The sequence below is a fragment of the Chiloscyllium plagiosum genome, unplaced genomic scaffold, assembly GCF_037043375.1.
Source record: "Chiloscyllium plagiosum isolate Xiang-an unplaced genomic scaffold, Cpla_swu_hap1 HiC_scaffold_1, whole genome shotgun sequence".
Taxonomy (NCBI): domain Eukaryota; kingdom Metazoa; phylum Chordata; class Chondrichthyes; order Orectolobiformes; family Hemiscylliidae; genus Chiloscyllium; species Chiloscyllium plagiosum.
Window position 1 is genome coordinate 95,092,206 of NW_028270139.1, and position 21,066 is coordinate 95,113,271.

Genomic DNA, 21,066 nt, shown 5'->3' on the forward strand with positions numbered 1-21,066 from the left:
TATTAATCCCCCTTCCAAAGAACAGGAGCACCAAGGTCAGTAATGTTCCCACAGTTGTCCCAATTTAACTCCGTGTAGACCTGGATTCAAACTGGAAATATTTTAGCATTTAGAATGAGTACAGTGTGACAAGGCCATATAATGTGGTGTCTACCTTCAGTGGGAGTGATTCAAAAACAAATAATTCCATTTTTATTTGTATCTTTTATTGCAGTTTGATTTTCAAATTTACTTCAATGCTGGATGCTGTTTAACAATGTTTATTTTGTACCTTTGATGTAGCCTAATATGCTTTGTTTAATCAGTTGCTTAAATAGTGGGCTGAGTATTGAGTGCCCAGCTGGGTACGTTTTGTATGTGCTGGGAAGTGGAGAGCATATCTAATGTAGATCAGCTAACTGGCCTATCACATTTCATCTGCCCACAAACTCACTGTCACAATACAAAAGTGAGTGGGCACTAAAATCGGCAGTCCATTTAACTTGCCCTGATCTGAGATCAATGGGGCCTCCGATGTGGATCTGCCTGCAGTCCCAGCAGTGTCAACAGAAGAGTTCTGGTGCTGCATGTATTGTAAGAACTGCCTGACAAATCAGGTTAGCCCAAAAAGGGGCTGACGTCCCACTAGGAATTTGTTTAGATCACTCACAATATTTGCTGGTTGCTCGCCAGCTTCTAACTGCTCGTTTAGCTGGCTACTAACTTTTCTACTGGAAGTGTAATGGGGTCTGGGAGGAGTGAGCCAATTCCCTCCTTCCCCAAACCAAGTCTTCTGTCAAGTGAGATTAGCTGCTCTCCAGTGTCTGCTTGCTGTGACTGTTGGACTATTGTTCAAGGAGAAAGTGAGGACTGCAGAGGCTGGAGTTCAGAGTCAAGAGCGTGGTGCTGGAAAAGCACACCAGGTCAGGCAGCATCTGAAGAACAGGAGAATCGATGTTTGGACAGAAGCCCTTCATCAAGATGCTTTTCCAGAACCATTCTCTGGACTATTATTTAAGTATGAATTTGAATTGAGTAATCAGAGCTCAAATGCCAGTGACGTACAGAAAACCAAGAATGTGTGAAGTTTAGCCATAACATAATGAAGCTCTCGATTGAGTTTTTCCTGTGATGAAGTTTGGTCTTCAGGTGCAAGTGGATAAGAAGTGAAACAAATAAGTGGAACTTGGTTATTGTAATAGTTTGAGCTAGTGGAATCTCAGACAAATGTTTTTTTAGATTACTTGCAGTGTGTAAACAGGCCCTTCGGCCCAACCGACCCACTCCCCTACACCTAATACTACGGACAATTTAGCCAGGCCAATTCACCTAACCTGCACATTTTTGGATTGTGGGAGGAAACTGGAGCACCTGGAGGAAACCCACACAGACACAGGGAGAATGTGCAAACTCCACACAGAGTCACCTGAGGTGGGAATTGAACCCGGGTTTCTGGTACTGTGAGGCAGCAGTGCTAACCACTGTGCCACCATGCCGCCCAAATATTATTAATATTTTGAAGTTAGATAGAGATGCGTGGAAATGGGAGGTATTCTTGTTATGTAAGTAAATATGTAGGATATCATGGGTCCTCGTTATATAGTATGTTTGCAATGACTACTGCGTGTCAGAAAGTTGTGTAGCTGTAGTGGTAGATCTCTGAGCTCATGCAACAATAGCCACTCTGTCCAGTCTCAAGAGAACACGAGAAATGTTTGTGTAATGCTCCTGAGAATGTGGTTAACTATGATCTGACCTTGCTGGTATAAGACAGATGGATTGTCAAAGCAGCCTAATGATCTATTCTTTTTATTTTATGAGCTGTACATTCCTATGGTTCCATTTATGATACTGTGTTGTGCCATAATCACATGAGTCATCAAAGAGATAAAACTCATTCCTTCTCAGTAGTTCATTATTATGAAAATTTCCCCACAGAGATTCAGCAGTTCTAATATTGGTGAATGGTAGTATTGCTGGGATAAATTGTTGGGTGGGAATTAAACTAAAAAAAATCACTCAATCTTTATAAATACCACACAACTAAAAATATAATTGCCTTTTCCACCCATACAGGCAGAAAAAAACATTCCAGAAACATACTTTATATACTGGATGCCAGGTCAATCCATTGTGAAGTTATCATTAAAATGGATTATTGACAAAAAAGTGCACTGTATAATTCGAAAAGTATAAATATTGATATATTTGTATTTGCAATTGCAGAAAAGGATAGTGGTGTGGTTAGACAAAAATAAAAATCTATTATTTAATAATAGTTTTGTTTTCAATAGGCCATGAACTGGTGCCCTTGGCAATCAGGGATACTTGCTGTGGGAGGAGGAATGAAAGATGGACATTTGCGTCTATGGGATACAAAGAGTGGGACCTGTATTGGAGATGTGGATACAAAATCACAAGTGAGTCAATAAGAAAACTTGCAACAGAATCAAGTCTTTTCATTGGGAGAATCTGCAATATTGTTCTTTGATCTTGCTTTGACATAATACAGTAGGAAGGGGACATGGGGTGTTTATTTTCTATGGACAGCTGGAAATCTGTGGTTTCAGAATATATTGCTGTCTAGAGAGGTTCAACTTTCTACAATATTTTCTAAGTCAGATCTGGTCTCTTCTGATTTGGTCCTATGGCCTGCTGATTTGTCTGGCTCTATGGTCCGGGTGTAAATGTTTTAGAGAAGTACAATGGAAAGTTGATGAGTGTGCAGTGAAGGAGCCTGTTCCTGATGTGTGCGAACTGTGCTTACTTCTTCAAGACTGCACTCAAATTGCTTTCATCCTTTTTAGACGAGGTTTGCGGCCATTACTACCTAAATAAGTTGTTTCGCATCAATTCTTATGTGAGTACCCGTCCTGAACAATGATGGACACAAATTAATTTCCATTGCTTTAAAAGCAGCTGACTTCATACACGTCAGCATCTTTCCACCTTATTTTCATACATCACAGACGTTTTGAGTCATGAGTCTTTTCAAAAGCATTGGTCAGCTTTAATAGGTCTTGAGGTTTGTAACTATGTGTAACATCTAAGGCTTGTCATGGTTGACCATATGTATGAGAAATATCTTTGAACCTTGTCGGGCTTACAGCCAGAATCTATTATATGTGTGTCTATATAAATGGACTGGTGGTATTTTGTAACCACAATAACGTTAGACTTGCATTGCTTAATAGAAATTCCTGGTTCTATTTCTTCAAAATGTTACTTATTTTAATTCACTAATGGAGTGTGGGTATCACTGGCTGGGCCAACAATTTTTGTCTTTTCCTAGTTGCATTTGAGAAGGTGGTTATGAACTATCTTCTTGAACTCTGTAGATTGACACACAATGATGTTACAAAGGGAATTCAAGGATTCTGGCCCAATGATATATTGTTATATTTTAGATGCATCGAGCTAAGATGTAGTCATTGATCACTGTTGTGCTGACAATATTGATGAATCTTTAGAATATGTTCTGTCAACTATGGCACTGTGTAATCTTTGAAAACAAGTTGTATGGTGTTGACTGATCCTGTGTCAGCAATACATAACCTGCAGAACGTCCAATCACACAGAGCAATGTACTAAACTCTTGAGGTAATTTGTATGCTGGCCCATTAGCCCCTACAGAATTAGGTAAACCATCCAACTGCCATATTCTCTTTGTTCATTTTCAGAGCTTCTGAGTGTTTGAATCAATTTTTTTGAGAAGAACTTCTAAAAAATGTTCAGAATATGGACAATGTTGACAAATCCCTAGATGCTCTGAGGTAACATTGGGTAGTTCCTCTTGTTATGGACCAGGCCAGACCCCCTGAAAACATTTGAAGAAGATTGCCCAGATCCTAACTTTTGTTGTGGTTTTAGGCAGATGTGAGGTGGATGTTCCAGAAGTGATGCAGCTGGCCAAACCACTCAGCTTGAAGCAAAACAGAATTTATTGGCACATGAACAAAAGAAAACAAAATTTAGAATAACATAACTATTTGAAAATTCACCTGACTCAAAAATGCAACTTAACAAAGAACAGTTCCAATTTCCTGCAACATCCCTATGAACACACACCTTGGCAAAAGAGGATAAATTCTTACACGGGTTCTTATAGGAGAGATGTCAGAGAGAGAGAGAGAGAGAGAAAGAGAGAGTTGGCTAGAAAACCTCTACTGAATCAGGGAACCTTCCTCCCCAGCAACTTTCTTTGATCAGCAACTTCAAAAAGACAGCTTGCTAAAGCAAACCAAAACAGAAAAATCCCTGAACTGGGAGAACTGGCCACTCCCCTTTCATTGTACAAAACAACCAAACCTAAAAGCCCTTTTCTCTAATTATTGCCTTAGGCAGTATCTATTAGTCAGTATTAAAGTAGCCAGTTCAGACATATTGGCACCTCTGCCTTTATGACCCCTCTCAAAAAAAATGTAAGGGCAAAATAACCTTGTTAAAAGGGCAGCATTGTCACACTCTGAACAACGGAAGGTATTATGGTAATGATATATCACTATCCAAGGTTGGGTTGTGGCATTTATAAAATATGCATTTTGAAGTATTTGACAACAGCTCATGTGAACTGGAGCTAAATCGCATTTTTCCGACTGTTTATTGTTATTTCTTTCTGAATCAGTGCACTTTAGTGAATGTGTCTCACAGCAGCATTCCTGTTGTCACCAGCTGACCTCAGCTGGTATGACCAATGCCAGATATAGGCATTTCATTAGACCTGCCAATGGATGCCTTGCATTTGGAATAGGAAATGGAATTCATGTAGTGGTAGAAGAGGCATGAACACCTATATGGCTGACACTTAGAATTCTTCCCCTCAAGAAAGTAATAATGCTGTGCAAACATATCATATGATGCAGACCCAACAAATTCAACATATTGGATGAGACCTATTTCAACAAAACTTTTCTATGATTCAGCAAGGTGGCAGTTACCACGTTGTGCTATTTATGGAGGTATAAAACAGCAACCTTTGCAGGGATAGCCTGACTTGTTGTGGTTTCAGTCATCGTTCTGTTGAACTTTTATGCAGCAAGTCAATTTTAAGTCACTTCTGTTGACATTGGGCTAGTTGAACAACACTGAGCAATACTTCAAATGTTTGTTTGATGGAATAACACGTTTGTCACTTTTTCAGTGGAAGGGAAAATAAAAGCTCAACACTGCTATGAAATGATTTTATAAACTAAAAGTAATAGATAGAGAAAGGTTCATTTCTTGCCAGGTCCCTGTTATTATTTTCTAAGCAATGGATTTGTCTAAGGCTGATGTCAATTGTTTTGAAAAAAAATCACAGGCAGAAGTCTGTCCTAACAAAATTCCATTTAATTTCAATTTTAAACCTTCAGCAAAAATTGGTAGCAAGCCTTAAATGATGTTTTGGCCTGCAAGTTGGCTTATTTCAGGGACACAAGTTCCCTAATGATAAAAATGTGGAAGATCCCGACTTTTGCATAAAATAAAAAATTCTTACTGTTGATACTTGGTTTTGTTTCTTCAGATTTGTTCATTACTCTTCCTATCACAACACAACGAGTTAGTAACTGGCCATGGATTTCCCAAGCACCAGGTCTCAATCTGGAATTACCCAACTCTTGTGAAATCAGCAGACCTTAAAGGTATGACTCTTACAGATTATGAGAAAATATAAATATCAAGAGTCACAATCTACAGACATTTTCAGCAATATCTTGCGTAGTCAGTATAGATTACTGATCACAGTGCCAGAGACCCGGGTTCCCTTCCCACCTCAGGCAACTGTTTGTGTGGAGTTTGCATATTCTCCCCGTGTCTGCGTGGGTTTCCTCCGGGTGCTCTGGTTTCTTCCCACAGTCCAAAAATGTGCAGGTTAGGTGAATTGGCCATGCTAAATTGCCCGTAGGTGAAGGGGTAAATGTAGGGGCATGGGTTTGGGTGGGTTGCTCTTTGGAGGGTAGGTGTGGACTTGTTGGGACGAAGGGCCTGTTTCCACACTGCATGTAATCTAATTATCCAAGATTTTGCTGTGGCTAAATATCTTGCCAGCAAAACAGCATATCTGGCAAAGTATTTGTTCATTCGTTGTCACTAATCAATGATAATCAGTCCCAAATTTCTGATGTACTGATAATGTGGCCAAACCCAACAGGTTTTTGTCCAGGTTTGTTTTATATAAAAAATGTCAATAAGTAAAGAACTTAAGAGACTCAAATGAAAGCCAAGGATTATGAATGCTGGAAATTTGAAATAAAAACTGAAAGTACTCTCTTTCCACAGATGTCACCAGGCCTACTGAGTTTCTTCAGTACTTCTTGTTTTTATTTAATATATGTGGCCATCCAGTGGCTGGAGGTAACATCTATAGCTGAGATCTTTAATATAGTATAAGTGAGTGGGAAGTACTGACATAGAAATTTGCAGTGGGAAATGTTCTGAAGGAAATGTGCCCAAAACGTATGATAAAAAATGAAGTAAGCTTTATAGATCATGAAGAATCTGAAATTATTCCATGAAGGTAGTATCCCATCACCAAGCCACCCTTAATTTACATGTGCAAAGTACATGACACTGACCCAGCTAACTCAGAGCCAGCTCTCACAGTGAACAGAACTCCTGACAATCCTGTTTATATCTATCCACCCTGATTGGACTAAGTTAACAGCCCCAATTGGGGAACTCATTCTATGAGGTTCACCTGGCTGACCTTGTTTCAATCACGACAAAATCCATTTGAGGTTTTTAATATGTAGATTACAGCCATGAAATCTCAATGTTTCGGGGTAATTTAGCCATATAATTAAGCTGGTTGACATGGGATTTAGGGCAAGACACAGTTACACTGGATCTATATTGTCTTGTCTCTCTCTGTTCAAATTTCCACATGAAGTGGGCACTGTGTTTTTTACAGGAGGAGTGACATGGCAGACTTTGATCTCAGTGAATAACTAGTTCATTGTCACTTCATTGATTGCTTTTTTCTTTGTTACTTATACAAAATCAAAGTTTCAGAAAAATCTTTAGATGTCATGGCTGTAGGAAATAGCTACAACAATTTCTCTTCACCTTCTCTCCCGTGCTGACATCCACATGAAGGACACAAGCATGCTGTCAAAATATCCTCACAGGCCTGACTGAGAGATATTGGCAGCACTCAGAAGTATATTCATGGAATGTGTGGCAGTTCCACTCTAAAATAAAATCAGGACTTTTATTATTAATGCTGTAGATTGCCGCAAGTCCATTTTCTTCTTAGTAAGTTGACTGGAAGTAGCAATGATGGTGATTCAAACAGAAAAAAGATATAAGTTGTGATTCTTTTAGGCCTTTCAACAACAGCCCTTCCTCACTGAGAGTGTATATTGTTATACTGAAGTGGAATTCATGGTGAGAATAATTTTGAGGCTAGACAATAGACAATAGACAATAGGTGCAGGAGTAGGCCATTCTGCACCACCATTCAATATGATCATGGCTGATCATCCTTAATCAGTATTCTGTTCCTGCCTTATCTCCATAACCCTTGATTCCACTATCCTTGAGAGCTCTATCCAACTCTTTCTTCAATGAATACAGAGATTGGGCCTCCACTGCCCTCTGGGGCAGAGCATTTCACACAGCCACCACTCTCTGGATGAAGAAGTTTCTTTTCATCTCTGTCCTAAATGGTCTACCCTGTATTTTTAAGCTATCAGTGATATTATTATAATAGAGGAAATATGACACTAATTTCTGGATTATGTACACATCAATTAAACACAGAAATCCAGATTTTTTTGTCAGAGTTACTGCCATAGAATATACCATTGTAATCTACAACAAACAACTCAGCATTAAAATAAATGCAATGCACATGATTTTGCTATATTCTCTCGATAGTTCAGTACAAAAAAAGACAACGAAAATTTAGGACTTGTATATTCAGGAGCAAGTGGATTTCTAATGGTGATATAAATGAGACTTATTGGTGAAAAATCTCCCCAAAACTGAAAAATTAATTCTATAAGAATGGAGTCTTATTCTATCATAATGAAATGAGTGGTATTGGTCTAAAATATAAAAAATCCAACTTTTGACACTTTTTCATCCTCTTATATTTCTACTTTAATCAAACTTATATTTCCCAATCTTTATTTTGCTCATTGTGCATAATTTAATTCTAAATTCTATTTCTTGCTTATTGGAAATTATTCCTGACTTTAGTTCTTATATTACATTAAGGATTCTTCAAAATGATATGTTGAAGTACGTTATTGTTGCATTGTCAGTTCATATGAGCCACAGGTCATTAGAGAATAGTGAACTGGAAAACTTGCTGAATTAGAGGAAATCTCCGCTGCCAATCTCCACTCTCCTGTGGGTCATTTTCACTGAAGTGAATATTGAGTGCTATTATTTAGCCACTGAGAGCATAATCTGGGCTCCTGTAAATGTTACTTGGTTACTGCTGTTTGGCTACAGATACAAATGATCTGACTTAATTTTTTTTGTGTGTTTCCTTGCTCTTGTTTCTCCCTTAGAGAATGGTATGGAATGTTGGAAGAATTTTGCAGCCTGTTTTAAAATGCATGTATGCTCCTTACATGGCCAAAAACACCTAGAGTGGGACTTGAACCTAGGATCTTTGTATTGAGGCTGATTCATCTGCTGCTGAGCCATTTAGGCTGCTCTATATGAATAGTGTTTATTAAGTTTTGTGTCATACTAAACATATAGCATGTGAAACTATACTGGAACAAAGGTAGTGACTGAGGCTTGCTTGCAAATTACTTCATTTGCAGAACTGTCTGGACATCTCTGTTCAGGATGTGGTTAGCTGTACTTCAAGTTGAAACGTGCCAAAATGTACTTCTAGATTGTACAAATTGTGATGGCTTTATCTCAAATTATAACTAAAATCATGATTATATATTGACTCAGTCAACATTTCAGCTACACCAGGATAGCTGAGTCACTGAACCATGAAGGTAATTTCCTATCTGATTGGCTGTATTTGTCTTGCATGTCCAATAGGAGCATAGTGAGCATAGTCTATTTGACAGATTCTAGGAAGAACATTTGGGTTGACTCTTACCAGTCATCAGTAAAGTGATATTTTTGTTGAGTTTCATGGAGAGTTTCTTTCTATGAGGCCTAGTGAGTTTTCTCATGTACTCATCCCAAACATGCATCATTAATTAAATTCCATGCCCCTATGGTGCCACACTTGTGAGTCTCTAGCTCTCTTCTCCCACCCAATGTAGGGCAAGTAATTACTCCTGCAGGATCCGAGGCTCTATCTCTCATTGTGCACCTGTCAGACTGTAGCAGCCATGTTTCCTGATGAAGGGCTTTTGCCCAAAATGTTGACTCTCCTGCTCCTCAGATGCTGCCTGACCTGCTGTGCTTTTCCAGCACCACACTCTCGACTCTAATCTCCAGCATCTGCAGTCATCACTTTTGCCCTGCAGCAGCCATGCCCAATTCATAACATTTGCCCTGGACATGGTGGATAAAGAGAAATTGGCACCCCACTTTGAGGATTGGAGGTCCAGCTGGACAGGGTGTTGCAGTGGATGGCTGTCTTCTGCACCCAGGACTGGCAGAGGAGGCCACATCAGATGCTGCCAGCCATCCGAGTCTTAGACTTTGAGACAAAGCCAGTTGTTTGAAGCACACACAGTATGTTTGCCATATAAGCTGCTGATACCAAGAGTGACATAGTTTGGTGTCATACAGCAACATGTCCGCTCCATTGACTGATTACTGCTGACAACCATGTCAAACTGTCTGGCTTTGTGCCGATACAAAATGGCAAGGCGATGCAAAGAAAGGCAAAGCATTGAAGTAGGCTCTACCAGAGCCATTGCTAAGAGAACAGCTCTGAGATGCAGCCTGGTCCAATCCATAGGCCGGGTGTCTGAGCCTGCATGTACAGTGTCCTTGCAGCAGGTTAATGGTGAACAGATATGTGTTTCACTGAAACAACGTTTAAAATGGAGTTTCTCAGAAGTTGATATTGGAACCGTAGCTTTTCCTGATGTATGTACATAAATGGTCGAGGTGTGCAAGGGACAGTCTCAAAGTTTGTGGACAAAAGTTGTAAACTGTGAACATGTAAACTTGTAAACTTGTGGACAATGTAGGACTTCAAAAAGGTATTGATAAGTTGGTAGAGTGGTCAGTTATGTGGCAGTATGTGGTGAAGGCTTAAAATGTGACAGAACAGTTAGAGAGAGCTCTTTAAAAAGTGTATAATTCTTAGCTTCATTAGTAGAGGCACAGAGTATAAGGGCAGAGAGTTTATGCTAACCCTACATAGCATATGGCCTAGAGTGCATGAAGGTTTGCCAGAGCTCTCAGGGTTGCAGGCACCACCTGGCAAGAGGTGGGGTGGAGAAGGTCAGTGGATATCAGGGTAGTCCTCCAGCACGGATAGCCATGGCCATTATAGGGACTCTCTATGGAAACCCTCAGGGAGGCTGCATGTTTAATATAGAAGCCTCCAGACATGACAAAGTTCTCATCCACTGTTGCTGGTAAAATGTCATGGCAGTGGAAAGAAGCAATTTGGTCATTAATTGGTCATCCTGTTAAGTTTTTCTTAACTTTGTGGAGCCACATAGTCATGGTCATTGGCACAGGATTTGGTGTATTCATCATTCTGGTGCGGGCAGTGTAACCCACACTATAGATTTGGGCCATAAGAACAGTCATTGCTGCTTGTGTACCTCTCAGTGTGCCATGGGACACCTGTAAAGGAGATCAGTCCAACCCAGGAGACTGTCAGGGGTTTGCCCCATGGTTTCCCAATGTAGCAGTTGGTCCTGCCACCATAAGGAAAATGCTGCAGTTCTGGGTGCCCTGCTATAAGAAAGATGTTGTTAAACATTGTGGGTGGCACGGTGGCACAGTGGTTAGCACTGCTGCCTCACAGCGCCAGAGACCCGGGTTCAATTCCCGCCTCAGGCGACTGACTGTGTGGAGTTTGCACGTTCTCCCCGTGTCTGCGTGGGTTTCCTCCGGGTGCTCCGGTTTCCTCCTACAGTCCAAAGATGTGCAGGTCAGGTGAATTGGCCATGCTAAATTGCCCGTAGTGTTAGGTAAAGGGTAAATGTAGGGGTATGGGTGGTTGCGCTTCGGCGGGGCGGTGCGGACTTGTTGGGCCGAAGGGCCTGTTTCCACACTGTAAGTAATTTAATCTAATCTAAAAACTGAAGATGGTTCAGAAAAGATTTACCGAGGTGGCCAGGAATGGTGGGTTTAAATTATAAAAATAGGCTAGATATGCTGGGACATTTTTCATTGAAGCGTAGAAGGTTGAGGGGTGATCTTATAGAGGTTTATAAAATTATAAGGGGCATAGATAAGGTGGATAACAAGGGTCTTTTCCCTAGGGTTGAGGAGTTCAAAACTAAGAGGCACGTTTTTAAAGTGAGAGAAGAAAGATTTGAAAAGGACATGGAGAGGTGTGGCATCAATTTTATACAGAGAGTGGTTTGTGCGTGGAATGAACTGTCAGAGGAAGTGGTGTATGCAGGTACAATGTTTAGAAGACATTTAGATATTTACATGAATAGGAAAGGGTTGGGGGGATGCGGGCCAAATGCAGGCAGGTGGGACTAGTTTATTTTGGGAATAAATAGTTTATTTTGCTGACGTGGACCAGGTGGATTGAAGGGTTTGTTTCCATGCTGCATGACTCTATGAAATGGCCTTTAATTTGACAATACATTGCTTCAATTGGTTACAAAGTAAGCAGTTTTACTGAAGATGTATGAAATATTGAAACCAAGGGTTCTCATTACATTTCATTTGGGAAGTGCACGAACCACACAACACCATTTTGGAATCAAATATTCAATTTTTTATAATTCTGTTGTGAAAAACAAAATGAACATAGTTATCTCCATAGAGATCTGCTATATTACTCACTGTGATTTGGTTACTGGGTATATAATCATAAAAAGGCAGTTGAATGCTGAAGTTGTAAATTCTATTTGGGTTAATATTCATCATGAGATAACTTGCTAAACTCCATAGATCATCACATGTGACTGACATAGCAACTAACTTCTTAGCAGTTGAAGTGGGGATTGGGGATGACAGTATGGATCCAAAGTTGACAGAGAGCAGAGAATTGCAGTGAATGGTTATAACTGATATGACGGACACTGTTTTATATAGTGTGTGTGTGTTTGTGTGTGTGTGTGTGTGTGTCTAGCACTTGGAAATACAGGTCGCAGTTCTGATGTTTGCAGATAGCGTAAAACTCAGAAGATCGGTAAACAGAATAATAGATGGTAACTGATTCAGGAGGACATTGATATAGAGTCATAGTTGTGGTTCTGTTCGCTGAGCTGGAAGTTTTTGTTGCAAACATTTCGTCCCCTGTCTAGGTGACATCCTCAGTGCTTGGGAGCCTCCTGCGAAGTGCTTCTGTGGTGTTTCCTCCGGCATTTATAGTGGCCTGTCCCTGCTGCTTCCGGTTGTCAGTTTCGCTGTCCGCTGTAGTGGCCGGTATATTGGGTCCAGGTCGATGTGTTTGTTGATGGAGTTTGTGGATGAGTGTTTGTGGACACTCATCTACAAACTCTATCAACAAACACATCGACCTGGACCCAATATACCGGCCACTACAGCGGACAGCTGAAACTGACAACCGGAAGCGGCAGGGACAGGCCACTATAAATGCCGGAGGAAACACCACAGAAGCACTTCGCAGGAGGCTCCCAAGCACTGAGGATGTCACCTAGACAGGGAACGAAACATTTGCAATAAAAACTTCCAGCTCGGCGAACAGAACCACAGCAACGGTCACCCGAGCTACAAATCTTCTCACAAACTTTGAATAGAGTCATAGTCATGGAGATGTACAGCACAGAAACAGACCCTTCGGTTCAACCCGTCCAGGCTGACCAGATATCCCAACCCAATCTAGTCCCACCTGTCAGCACCTGGCCCATATCCCTCCAAACCCTTCCTATTCATATACTCATCCAAATGCCTTTTAAATTTTGCAATTGTACCAGCCTCCACCACTTCTTCTGGCAGCTCATTCCATACCACCCTCTGCTTGAAAAAGTTGCCCCCTTAGGTCTCTTATATCTTTCCCCTCTCACCCTAAACCTATGCCCTCCAGTTCTGGACTCCCCCACCCCAGTGAAGAGACTTTGTCTATTTATCCTATCCATGCTCTTCATAATTTTGTAAACCTCTATAAGGTCACCCCTCAGCCTCTGATGCTCCAGGGAAAACAGCCCCAGCCTGTTCAGTCTCTCCCTATAGCTCAAATCCTCCAACCCTGGCAACATCCTTGTAAATCTTTTCTGAACTCGGAGACAAAAACACATGATCTGAGAAATTTGCTCCTTTTCTGGCCAGAACAGAATCAATGAATTTCTGTGGCTGTCTTTCAAAACCCTCTCAGCCTCCAAAGGATGTCATGTCAGGTTTAATGGGGAGAAACCTGGCAAATACAGTCCCATGCCAACCTCTGGCCTGTCACAATTGTGTTTCTGGAAGAAATGATTCTATCCATCATCATTTCTCAGTCCTGGCCATGCTTTATCACTGAGCTTGATGTGATTAAAGAAAAGGTTTAGATGAACTTTCAGGCTCAATTCAAACACTATGAATCTGGACTCATGCAATACAATGTTACTGATGAAAGGGCAAACATGTTCAAATGAGACTCCCCTTTCAATAAGCTTTCCTACTGAGGGTGGGTGAGTGAATGTTTTTTCACTTGTTCCTCCATTTGTCTGTAAATAACATACCCTAGACTATTCAAAATCGTGGTGGTTGTGCATTTTTGCCTCTAGCAGGATATCTTTACTGACGCTATCTGATACTGCAGTGCTTACATTATCACTCGTAAAGTAAGAAGCAAGGTCTTGAATAGTGTAGTGCTGTGGGCGGCACGGTGGCACAGTGGTTAGCACTGCTGCCTCACAGCACCTGAGACCCGGGTTCAATTCCCGCCTCAGGCGACTGACTGTGTGGAGATTGCACATTCTCCCCGTGTCTGCATGGGTTTCCTCCGGGTGCTCCGGTTTCCTCCCACAGTCCAAAGATGTGCAGGTCAGGTGAATTGGCCATGCTAAATTGCCCGTAGTGTTAGGTAAGGGGTAAATGTAGGGGTATGGGTGGGTTGCGCTTCGGCGGGTTGGTGTGGACATGTTGGGCCGAAGGGCCTGTTTCCACACTATAATGTAATCTAAAAAAAAGAAAGATCCAACAGGCGTTCATCATTGCTCACAAATACTGTGTATGTCTCCATAATCTGGCAGCTTTGAGGCTAGGTCTTTGCTGGACCACAGAATTTGCCAGAGTACAAGAGCTCAAGTATATTCAATGCACAAACACATTAAAAGTTACCTTGCCTCGTAACAACTGCATGCCCAGTGAATGATTTTCCAATTGGGCCGCACAAGCAAGATTTAGGGTATGTAAATGAATAAAATAAAAAGTAATATGAATAAAAATTGTTGCTGGACCACAGAGATTTACTGACCTCAGAATGCTGAATTTTGGATGTACATTCTGCACATTCAACTATTCCATTCACAGGCACATCTGTATCTGAGTTAGCTGCTGAGTTATTTGGTTACAAAGAACAGTGTGTTTCCAACAGTGTGTCATGCTTCAAATGACCTGAGTTAATATGGATTCAGAGACCTTTATACCCTTAGGTTACATGCTATGATACAGAGATAATATCATGAGTAAGTCTCTTAAAGGTGTATTGACACACTGTCTCTTGAAGGTGTCCTGAAATGCTGACTGTGTAACATTTGTTTAGAAGCATAGAAACATAGAATATAGAAGTCATACCAGGCCATTTGGCCCATCGAGTTTATTCCACCATTCAATATGATCATAGATGATCATCCAACTTTCTCCTCATATACTTTAATCTCTTTAGCTGTAAAAATGTATATCTATCTCCATCTTTAAAACATTCATTATTTTGATCTCAACAACTTTCTCTGGCAGGAGATTCTACAAGTTTGCCAATCTCAGGGTGAAGAAATTTCTCCTTGTCCCAGTCCTTATTCTTAGACTGTGACCTCTGATTCTGGAATCCCTTGTCAGTGAGAGCATCCATCCTGCATCTACCCTGTCCAATCCTCTTAGAATGTTACAGGCTTCTATAAGATCCTCTCTCTTTCCTTTAAATTCAAGTGAATATAGTGTTAACCCATCCACTCTGTCCATTAGTACATCAGTCCGTCACAACGTGAATCAGAATCAAGATTAGAGTGGTGCTGGAAAAGCACAGCAGGTCAGGCAGCATCCGAGTAGCAGGAAAATCAACATTTCGGGCAAAAGTCCTTCATCAGGAAGGGCTCACTTTCGCCACATCAGGAATTAATCTGCTCAACCAAACCAGTACACAATACTCAGGTGATGTCTTACCAAAGCCCTTCTCTTATTGGAGCAGCAGGATATCTCTGCCCTGGTACACAAATCCAGTATATAATTTATTACCGCACTTGCATGTTTACTTTTAGTGACTGGAGTATAAGGATATGCAGGTCTTATTGCACCTTCCTCTTTCCCTATCTATCGCTATCCAGATTATAATCTGCCTGCATGTTGTCAATACCAAAGTGGATAACCTCATATGTATCCACATTATATTGTATCTGCCATGTATTTGCCCACTTACTTGTTCAAATCACACTGCTAATTCTCTGCATCCTCCTCACAACATCCCCTCCCACCCAGCTTTGCATCATCTGCAGAATTGGAGATATGACACACAGTTTCCTTATCTAAGTTATCTAAATTATTACTATATACTGTGAATTGTTGGGGTATAAGTACTGATCCCTGAAGAATTCTACTAGTCACTGCCTGCCACTTACCAATTTATTCCCTGACATTTTTCCCCATTTGCCACCCAATTCGTAATTCATTTCAGGGCACAACCTGCATGGATCGGTTGGAGCAGTAGATGGACACACTTAGGAGTGTGCAGGAGGCAGAAAACATCATAAACAGGAGCTTTAGAGATATGGTCACGCCCAAGGTTCAGGCTTATAGATGGGTGACCGCTGGAAGGGGCAGGCAGACACTGCAGGAGTAGCCAATGGCTGTCCCTTTGCTAACACGTATACGGTTTTGGATATTGTTAGGGGGAATGTCTATCAGGGGATGGCGACAGCAACAGCCAGAGTAGTGTATTTCTGTGGGAGCAAAAGAGACTCTAAAGTGCTATGTTGCCCCCATGGTGCCAGAGTCAAGGATGTCTCCTAGCAACCACGGGATATTCTCAAAAGGTAGGACGAGCAACCAGAGCCATGGTGCAAACGAAAGGGACAGGAGGAATGATGAGGTCCTGCAAAGGTGAATTTAGGGAATTAGGTAGGAAGTTGAAAAGCGGGACCAAGGGTTGTAATCTTATGATTACTTCTTGTGCCACATGCCTGTGAGGCTAGGAATAAGAAGATAGTACAGACAAATAAATGACTAAAGAGCTGAGGTAGGATAGAGGGCTTCAGCTATGTGGGTCATTGGGATATCTTCCAGAGCAGGTGAAACCTGTATAAGGATGGATTGCACCCAAACTGGAAGGGTACCAATATCCTGGCAGGGAGGTTTGCTAGAGCCACTTAGAAGGGTTAAACCAGTGTGACAGGGCAGGAACCAGAGCAATAGGTCAGCAAGTGAAATGATGGAGGAGGAGTCAGAGACTAATGGCAGTAGGACTAAGAGGAAGAACAGACAGAAGAGGCTTTTGAGCACAGCAGACTGGCAGTCTGAAATGTATTTGTTTTAATGGAATATGACAAGTAAGGCAGATGAATTTAGAGCATGAATTAAAACATATAATTATATGTTAACAATGAACAAAGAACAAAGAAAATTACAGCACAGGAACATGCCCTTCGGCCCTCCAAGTCTGTGCTGATCTTTGATCTAAACCTGCTGCCTATTTTTTAAGGATCTGTATCCCTTTACTCCCTGCCCATTCATATATCTGTCTAGATACATCTTAAATGACACTATCGTGCCCGCTTCTGCCACTTCCGCTGGCTAAGTGTTCCAGGCACCCACCACCCTCTAACTTTCCACGCATATCTCCTTAAATGTTTCCACTCTCACTTTGAACTTGTAACCCCAAGTAATAATGAGGTCCTGCAAAGGTGAATTTAGGGAATTAGGTAGGAAGTTGAAAAGCGGGACCAAGGGTTGTAATCTTATGATTACTTCTTGTGCCACATGCCTGTGAGGCTAGGAATAAGAAGATAGTACAGACAAATAAATGACTAAAGAGCTGAGGTAGGATAGAGGGCTTCAGCTATGTGGGTCATTGGGATATCTTCCAGGGCAGGTGAAACCTGTATAAGGATGGATTGCACCACTGAGAGAAAAAGCTTCTTGCTATCCACCCAGTCTATCTCTCTCATGATTTAAATAATCCTAATCTACTCAACCTCTCTTCATAGCTAGCACCCTCCATACCAAAAAAAGCTATTACAGATATTTGGTTGAGAGAGGGACAAGACTGGCAGCTTCTATGATTTAGGCAAAATTGAGAGGAATGTAGGAGAGGTGGGGAGTTGTATTACTGATTACAGAGAATGTCAGAGCTGTACTGAGGGAGGGCATTTTGGAGGGTTCATCTAGCGATGCCATATAGGCAGTGCTCAGGAATAGGAATGACTTTGCTATGTGTGTCCAGGAGAGTTTCTTGAAACAAGATGTAAATAGTCTGTCTGTGGATAAGGATAAGAACAATCCTTGGGTCAAAGTACGAAACTGGGGGAAGGGCAACTATAACAATATTAGGCAGGAATTGGGGACTGTAGATTGGAGGCAACTGTTTATGGGTCTTAGAACATAGAACATAGAACATAGAAGAATACAGCGCAGTACAGGCCCTTTGGCCCTCGATGTTACGCCGATCCAAGCCCACCTAACCTACACTAGCCCACTATCCTCCATATGCCTATCCAATGTCCGTTTAAATGCCCATAAAGAGGGAGAGTCCACCACTGCTACTGGCAGGGCATTCCATGAACTCACGACTTGCTGAGTAAAGAATCTACCCCTAACATCTGTCCTATACCTACCACCCCTTAATTTAAAGCTATGCCCCCTCGTAATAGCTGACTCCATACGTGGAAAAAGGTTCTCATGGTCAACCCTATCTAAACCCCTAATCATCTTGTACACCTCTATCAAGTCACCCCTAAACCTTCTTTTCTCCAATGAAAACAGCCCCAAGTGCCTCAGCCTTTCCTCATACGATCTTCCTACCATACCAGGCAACATCCCGGTAAATCTCCTCTGCACCCGCTCCAGTGCTTCCACATCCTTCCTATAGTATGGGGACCAAAACTGCACACATTACTCCAGATGTGGCCACACCAGTCTTATACAACTGCAACATGACCTCAGGGCTCCGGAACTCAATTTCTCTACGAATAAAAGCCAGTACGCCATATGCCTTCTTCACTGCACTATTTACCTGGGTGGCAACTTTCAGAGATCTGTGTACATGGACACCAAGATCCCTCTGCTCATCCACACTACCAAGTATCCGACCATTAGCTCAGTACCCCGTCTTTTTGTTACTCTTACCAAAGTGAATCACCTCACACTTACCTACGTTGAACTCCATTTGCCATCTTTCTGCTCAGCACTGCAAATTATCTATATCCCGCTGTAACCTGACACATCCTTCCTCACTGTCAACAACTCCACCGACTTTCATATCATCCGCAAACTTGCTCACCCAACCTTCTAGCCCCTCCTCCAGGTCATTTATAAAAATGACAAACAGAAATGGTCCCAAAACAGATCCTTGCGGAACACCGCTAGTAACTGCACTCCAAGATGAACCTTTACCATCAACTACTACCCTCTGTCTTCTTCCAGCCAGCCAATTCCTAATCCAAACCTCCAACTCACCCTCAATGCCATATCTCCATATTTTTTGCAGTAGCCTACCATGGGGAACCTTATCAAACGCCTTACTAAAATCCATATACACCACATCTACCGCTTTACCCTTGTCTACCTCCTTAGTCACCTTCTCAAAGAATTCAATAAGGTTTGTGAGGCACGACCTGCCCTTCACAAAATCATGCTGACTATCCTTGATCACATTATTCCTATCCAGATGTTCATAAATCCTATCCCTTACAATTCTCTCTAAGACTTTGCCCACAACAGAAGTGAGACTCACCAGCCTATAGTTACTAGGGTTATCCATACTCCCCTTCTTGAACAAGGGAACCACATTTGCTATCCTCCAGTCTACTGGCACTATTCCTGTAGACAACGAGGACATAAAAATCAAGGCCAATGGCTCTGCAATCTCCTCCCTTGCTTCCCAGAGAATCCTAGGATAAATGCCATCAGGGGACTTATCTATTTTCACCCTTTCCAGAATTTCCAACACCTCTTCCCTACATACCTCAAAGCCGTCCATTCTAATTAATTGTGACTCAATATTCACATCGGCAACAATGTCCTGTTCCTGAGTGAATACTGACGAAAAGTATTCATTCAGTGTCTCCCCAATCTCTTCAGCCTCCACACGCAACTTCCCACTACTATCCTTGACTGGACCTATTCCTACCCTAGTCATTCTTTTATTCCTGACATACCTATAGAAAGCCTTAGGGTTTTCCCTAATCCTACCAACTAAGGACTTTACATGTCCCCTCCTTGTTGCTCTTAGCTCTCTCTTCAGATCCTTCCTGGCTACCTCATAACTCTCAATCACCCCAATTGAACCTTCACGCCTCATCTTTACATAGGCCGCCCTCTTCCATTTAACAAGGGATTCCAATTCTTTATTAAACCACGGCTCCCTCACACAACCCTTTCCTCCCTGCCTGACAGGAACATACTTATCAAGGACACTCAATAGTTGCTCCTTGAACAAGCTCCACATATCAATTGTGCCCATGCCTTGAAGCCTATTTTTCCAAGCCACGCATCCTAGGTCGTGCCTCACCGCATCATAATTTCCCTGCCCCCAGCTATAACTCTTGTCCTGCAGTGCACACTTATCCCTCTCCATCACTAGAGTAAAAGTCACCGAATTGTGGTCACTGTCCCCAAAGTGCTCACCTACCTCCAATTCTAACACCTGGCCTGGTTCGTTACCCAGAACCAAATCCAGTATGGCCTCACCTCTTGTTGGCCTGTCTACATATTGTGTCAGGAAACCCTCCTGCACACATTGGACAAACACCGACCCATCTAACGAACTCGAGCTATAGCTTTCCCAGTCAATATCTGGAATGTTAAAGTCCCCCATAACAACCACCCTTTTACTTTCACTCTTCTCCTGAATCATCCTCGCAATCCTTTCTTCTACATCTCTAGGACTATTAGGAGGCCTGTAGAAAACTCCTAACAGGGTGACCTCACCTTTCTTATTCCTAACCTCAGCCCAAACTACCTCAGATGGCGAGTCTTCATCCATCGTCCTTTCCACCGCTGTAATACTATCTTTGACAAGCAATGCCACACCTCCCCCTCTTTTACCCCCACCTCTGACCCCACTAAAACATTTAAACCCTGGAACCTGCAACATCCAATCCTGTCCCTGTTCTACCCATGTCTCCGTAATAGCCACAACATCGAAATCCCAGGTACCAACCCACGCTGCAAGTTCACCTACCTTATTTCGTATACTTTTTGCATTGAAGTATACACACTTCAAGCCACTTTCCTGTTTACAGGCACCCTCCTTTGAGATTGATGCCATGTTCCTAACCTCCCTACACTCCAGGTCCTGCACCCTAAAGCTACAGTCTAGGTTCCCATGCCCCTGCAGGGTTAGTTTAAACCCCCCCAAGAGCACTAGCAAACTTCCCCCCAAGGATACTGGTGCCCCTCAGGTTCAGGTGTAGACCATCCTGTTTATAGAGGTCCCACCTTCCCCAGAAAGAACCCCAGTTATCCAGATACCGGAATCCCTCCCTCCTGCACCATCTCTGTAGCCACGCATTTAACTGTTCTCTCTCCCTATTCCTCGACTCTCTATCACGTGGCACCGGTAACAAACGAGAGACAACAACTCTGTTTGTTCTAACTCTGAGCTTCCAACCTAGCTCCCTGAAAGCCTGCCTAATATCCTCAGCCCTCCTCCAACCTATG

At 42.0% G+C, this 21,066-nt stretch overlaps 1 protein-coding gene across 1 annotated transcript in view; it reads left to right on the forward strand.

Annotated features, from left to right (window-relative positions):
- Nucleotides 1-21,066, forward strand: part of LOC122554940 (cell division cycle protein 20 homolog) — a 115,958-nt gene that overhangs the window by 73,115 nt on the left and 21,777 nt on the right. Inside the window, exons 8-9 of the mRNA XM_087992305.1 lie at nucleotides 2,274-2,399; nucleotides 5,483-5,600. Coding sequence (XP_087848431.1) covers nucleotides 2,274-2,399; nucleotides 5,483-5,600 — 244 coding nt within the window. The remainder of the gene's footprint in view (nucleotides 1-2,273; nucleotides 2,400-5,482; nucleotides 5,601-21,066) is intronic.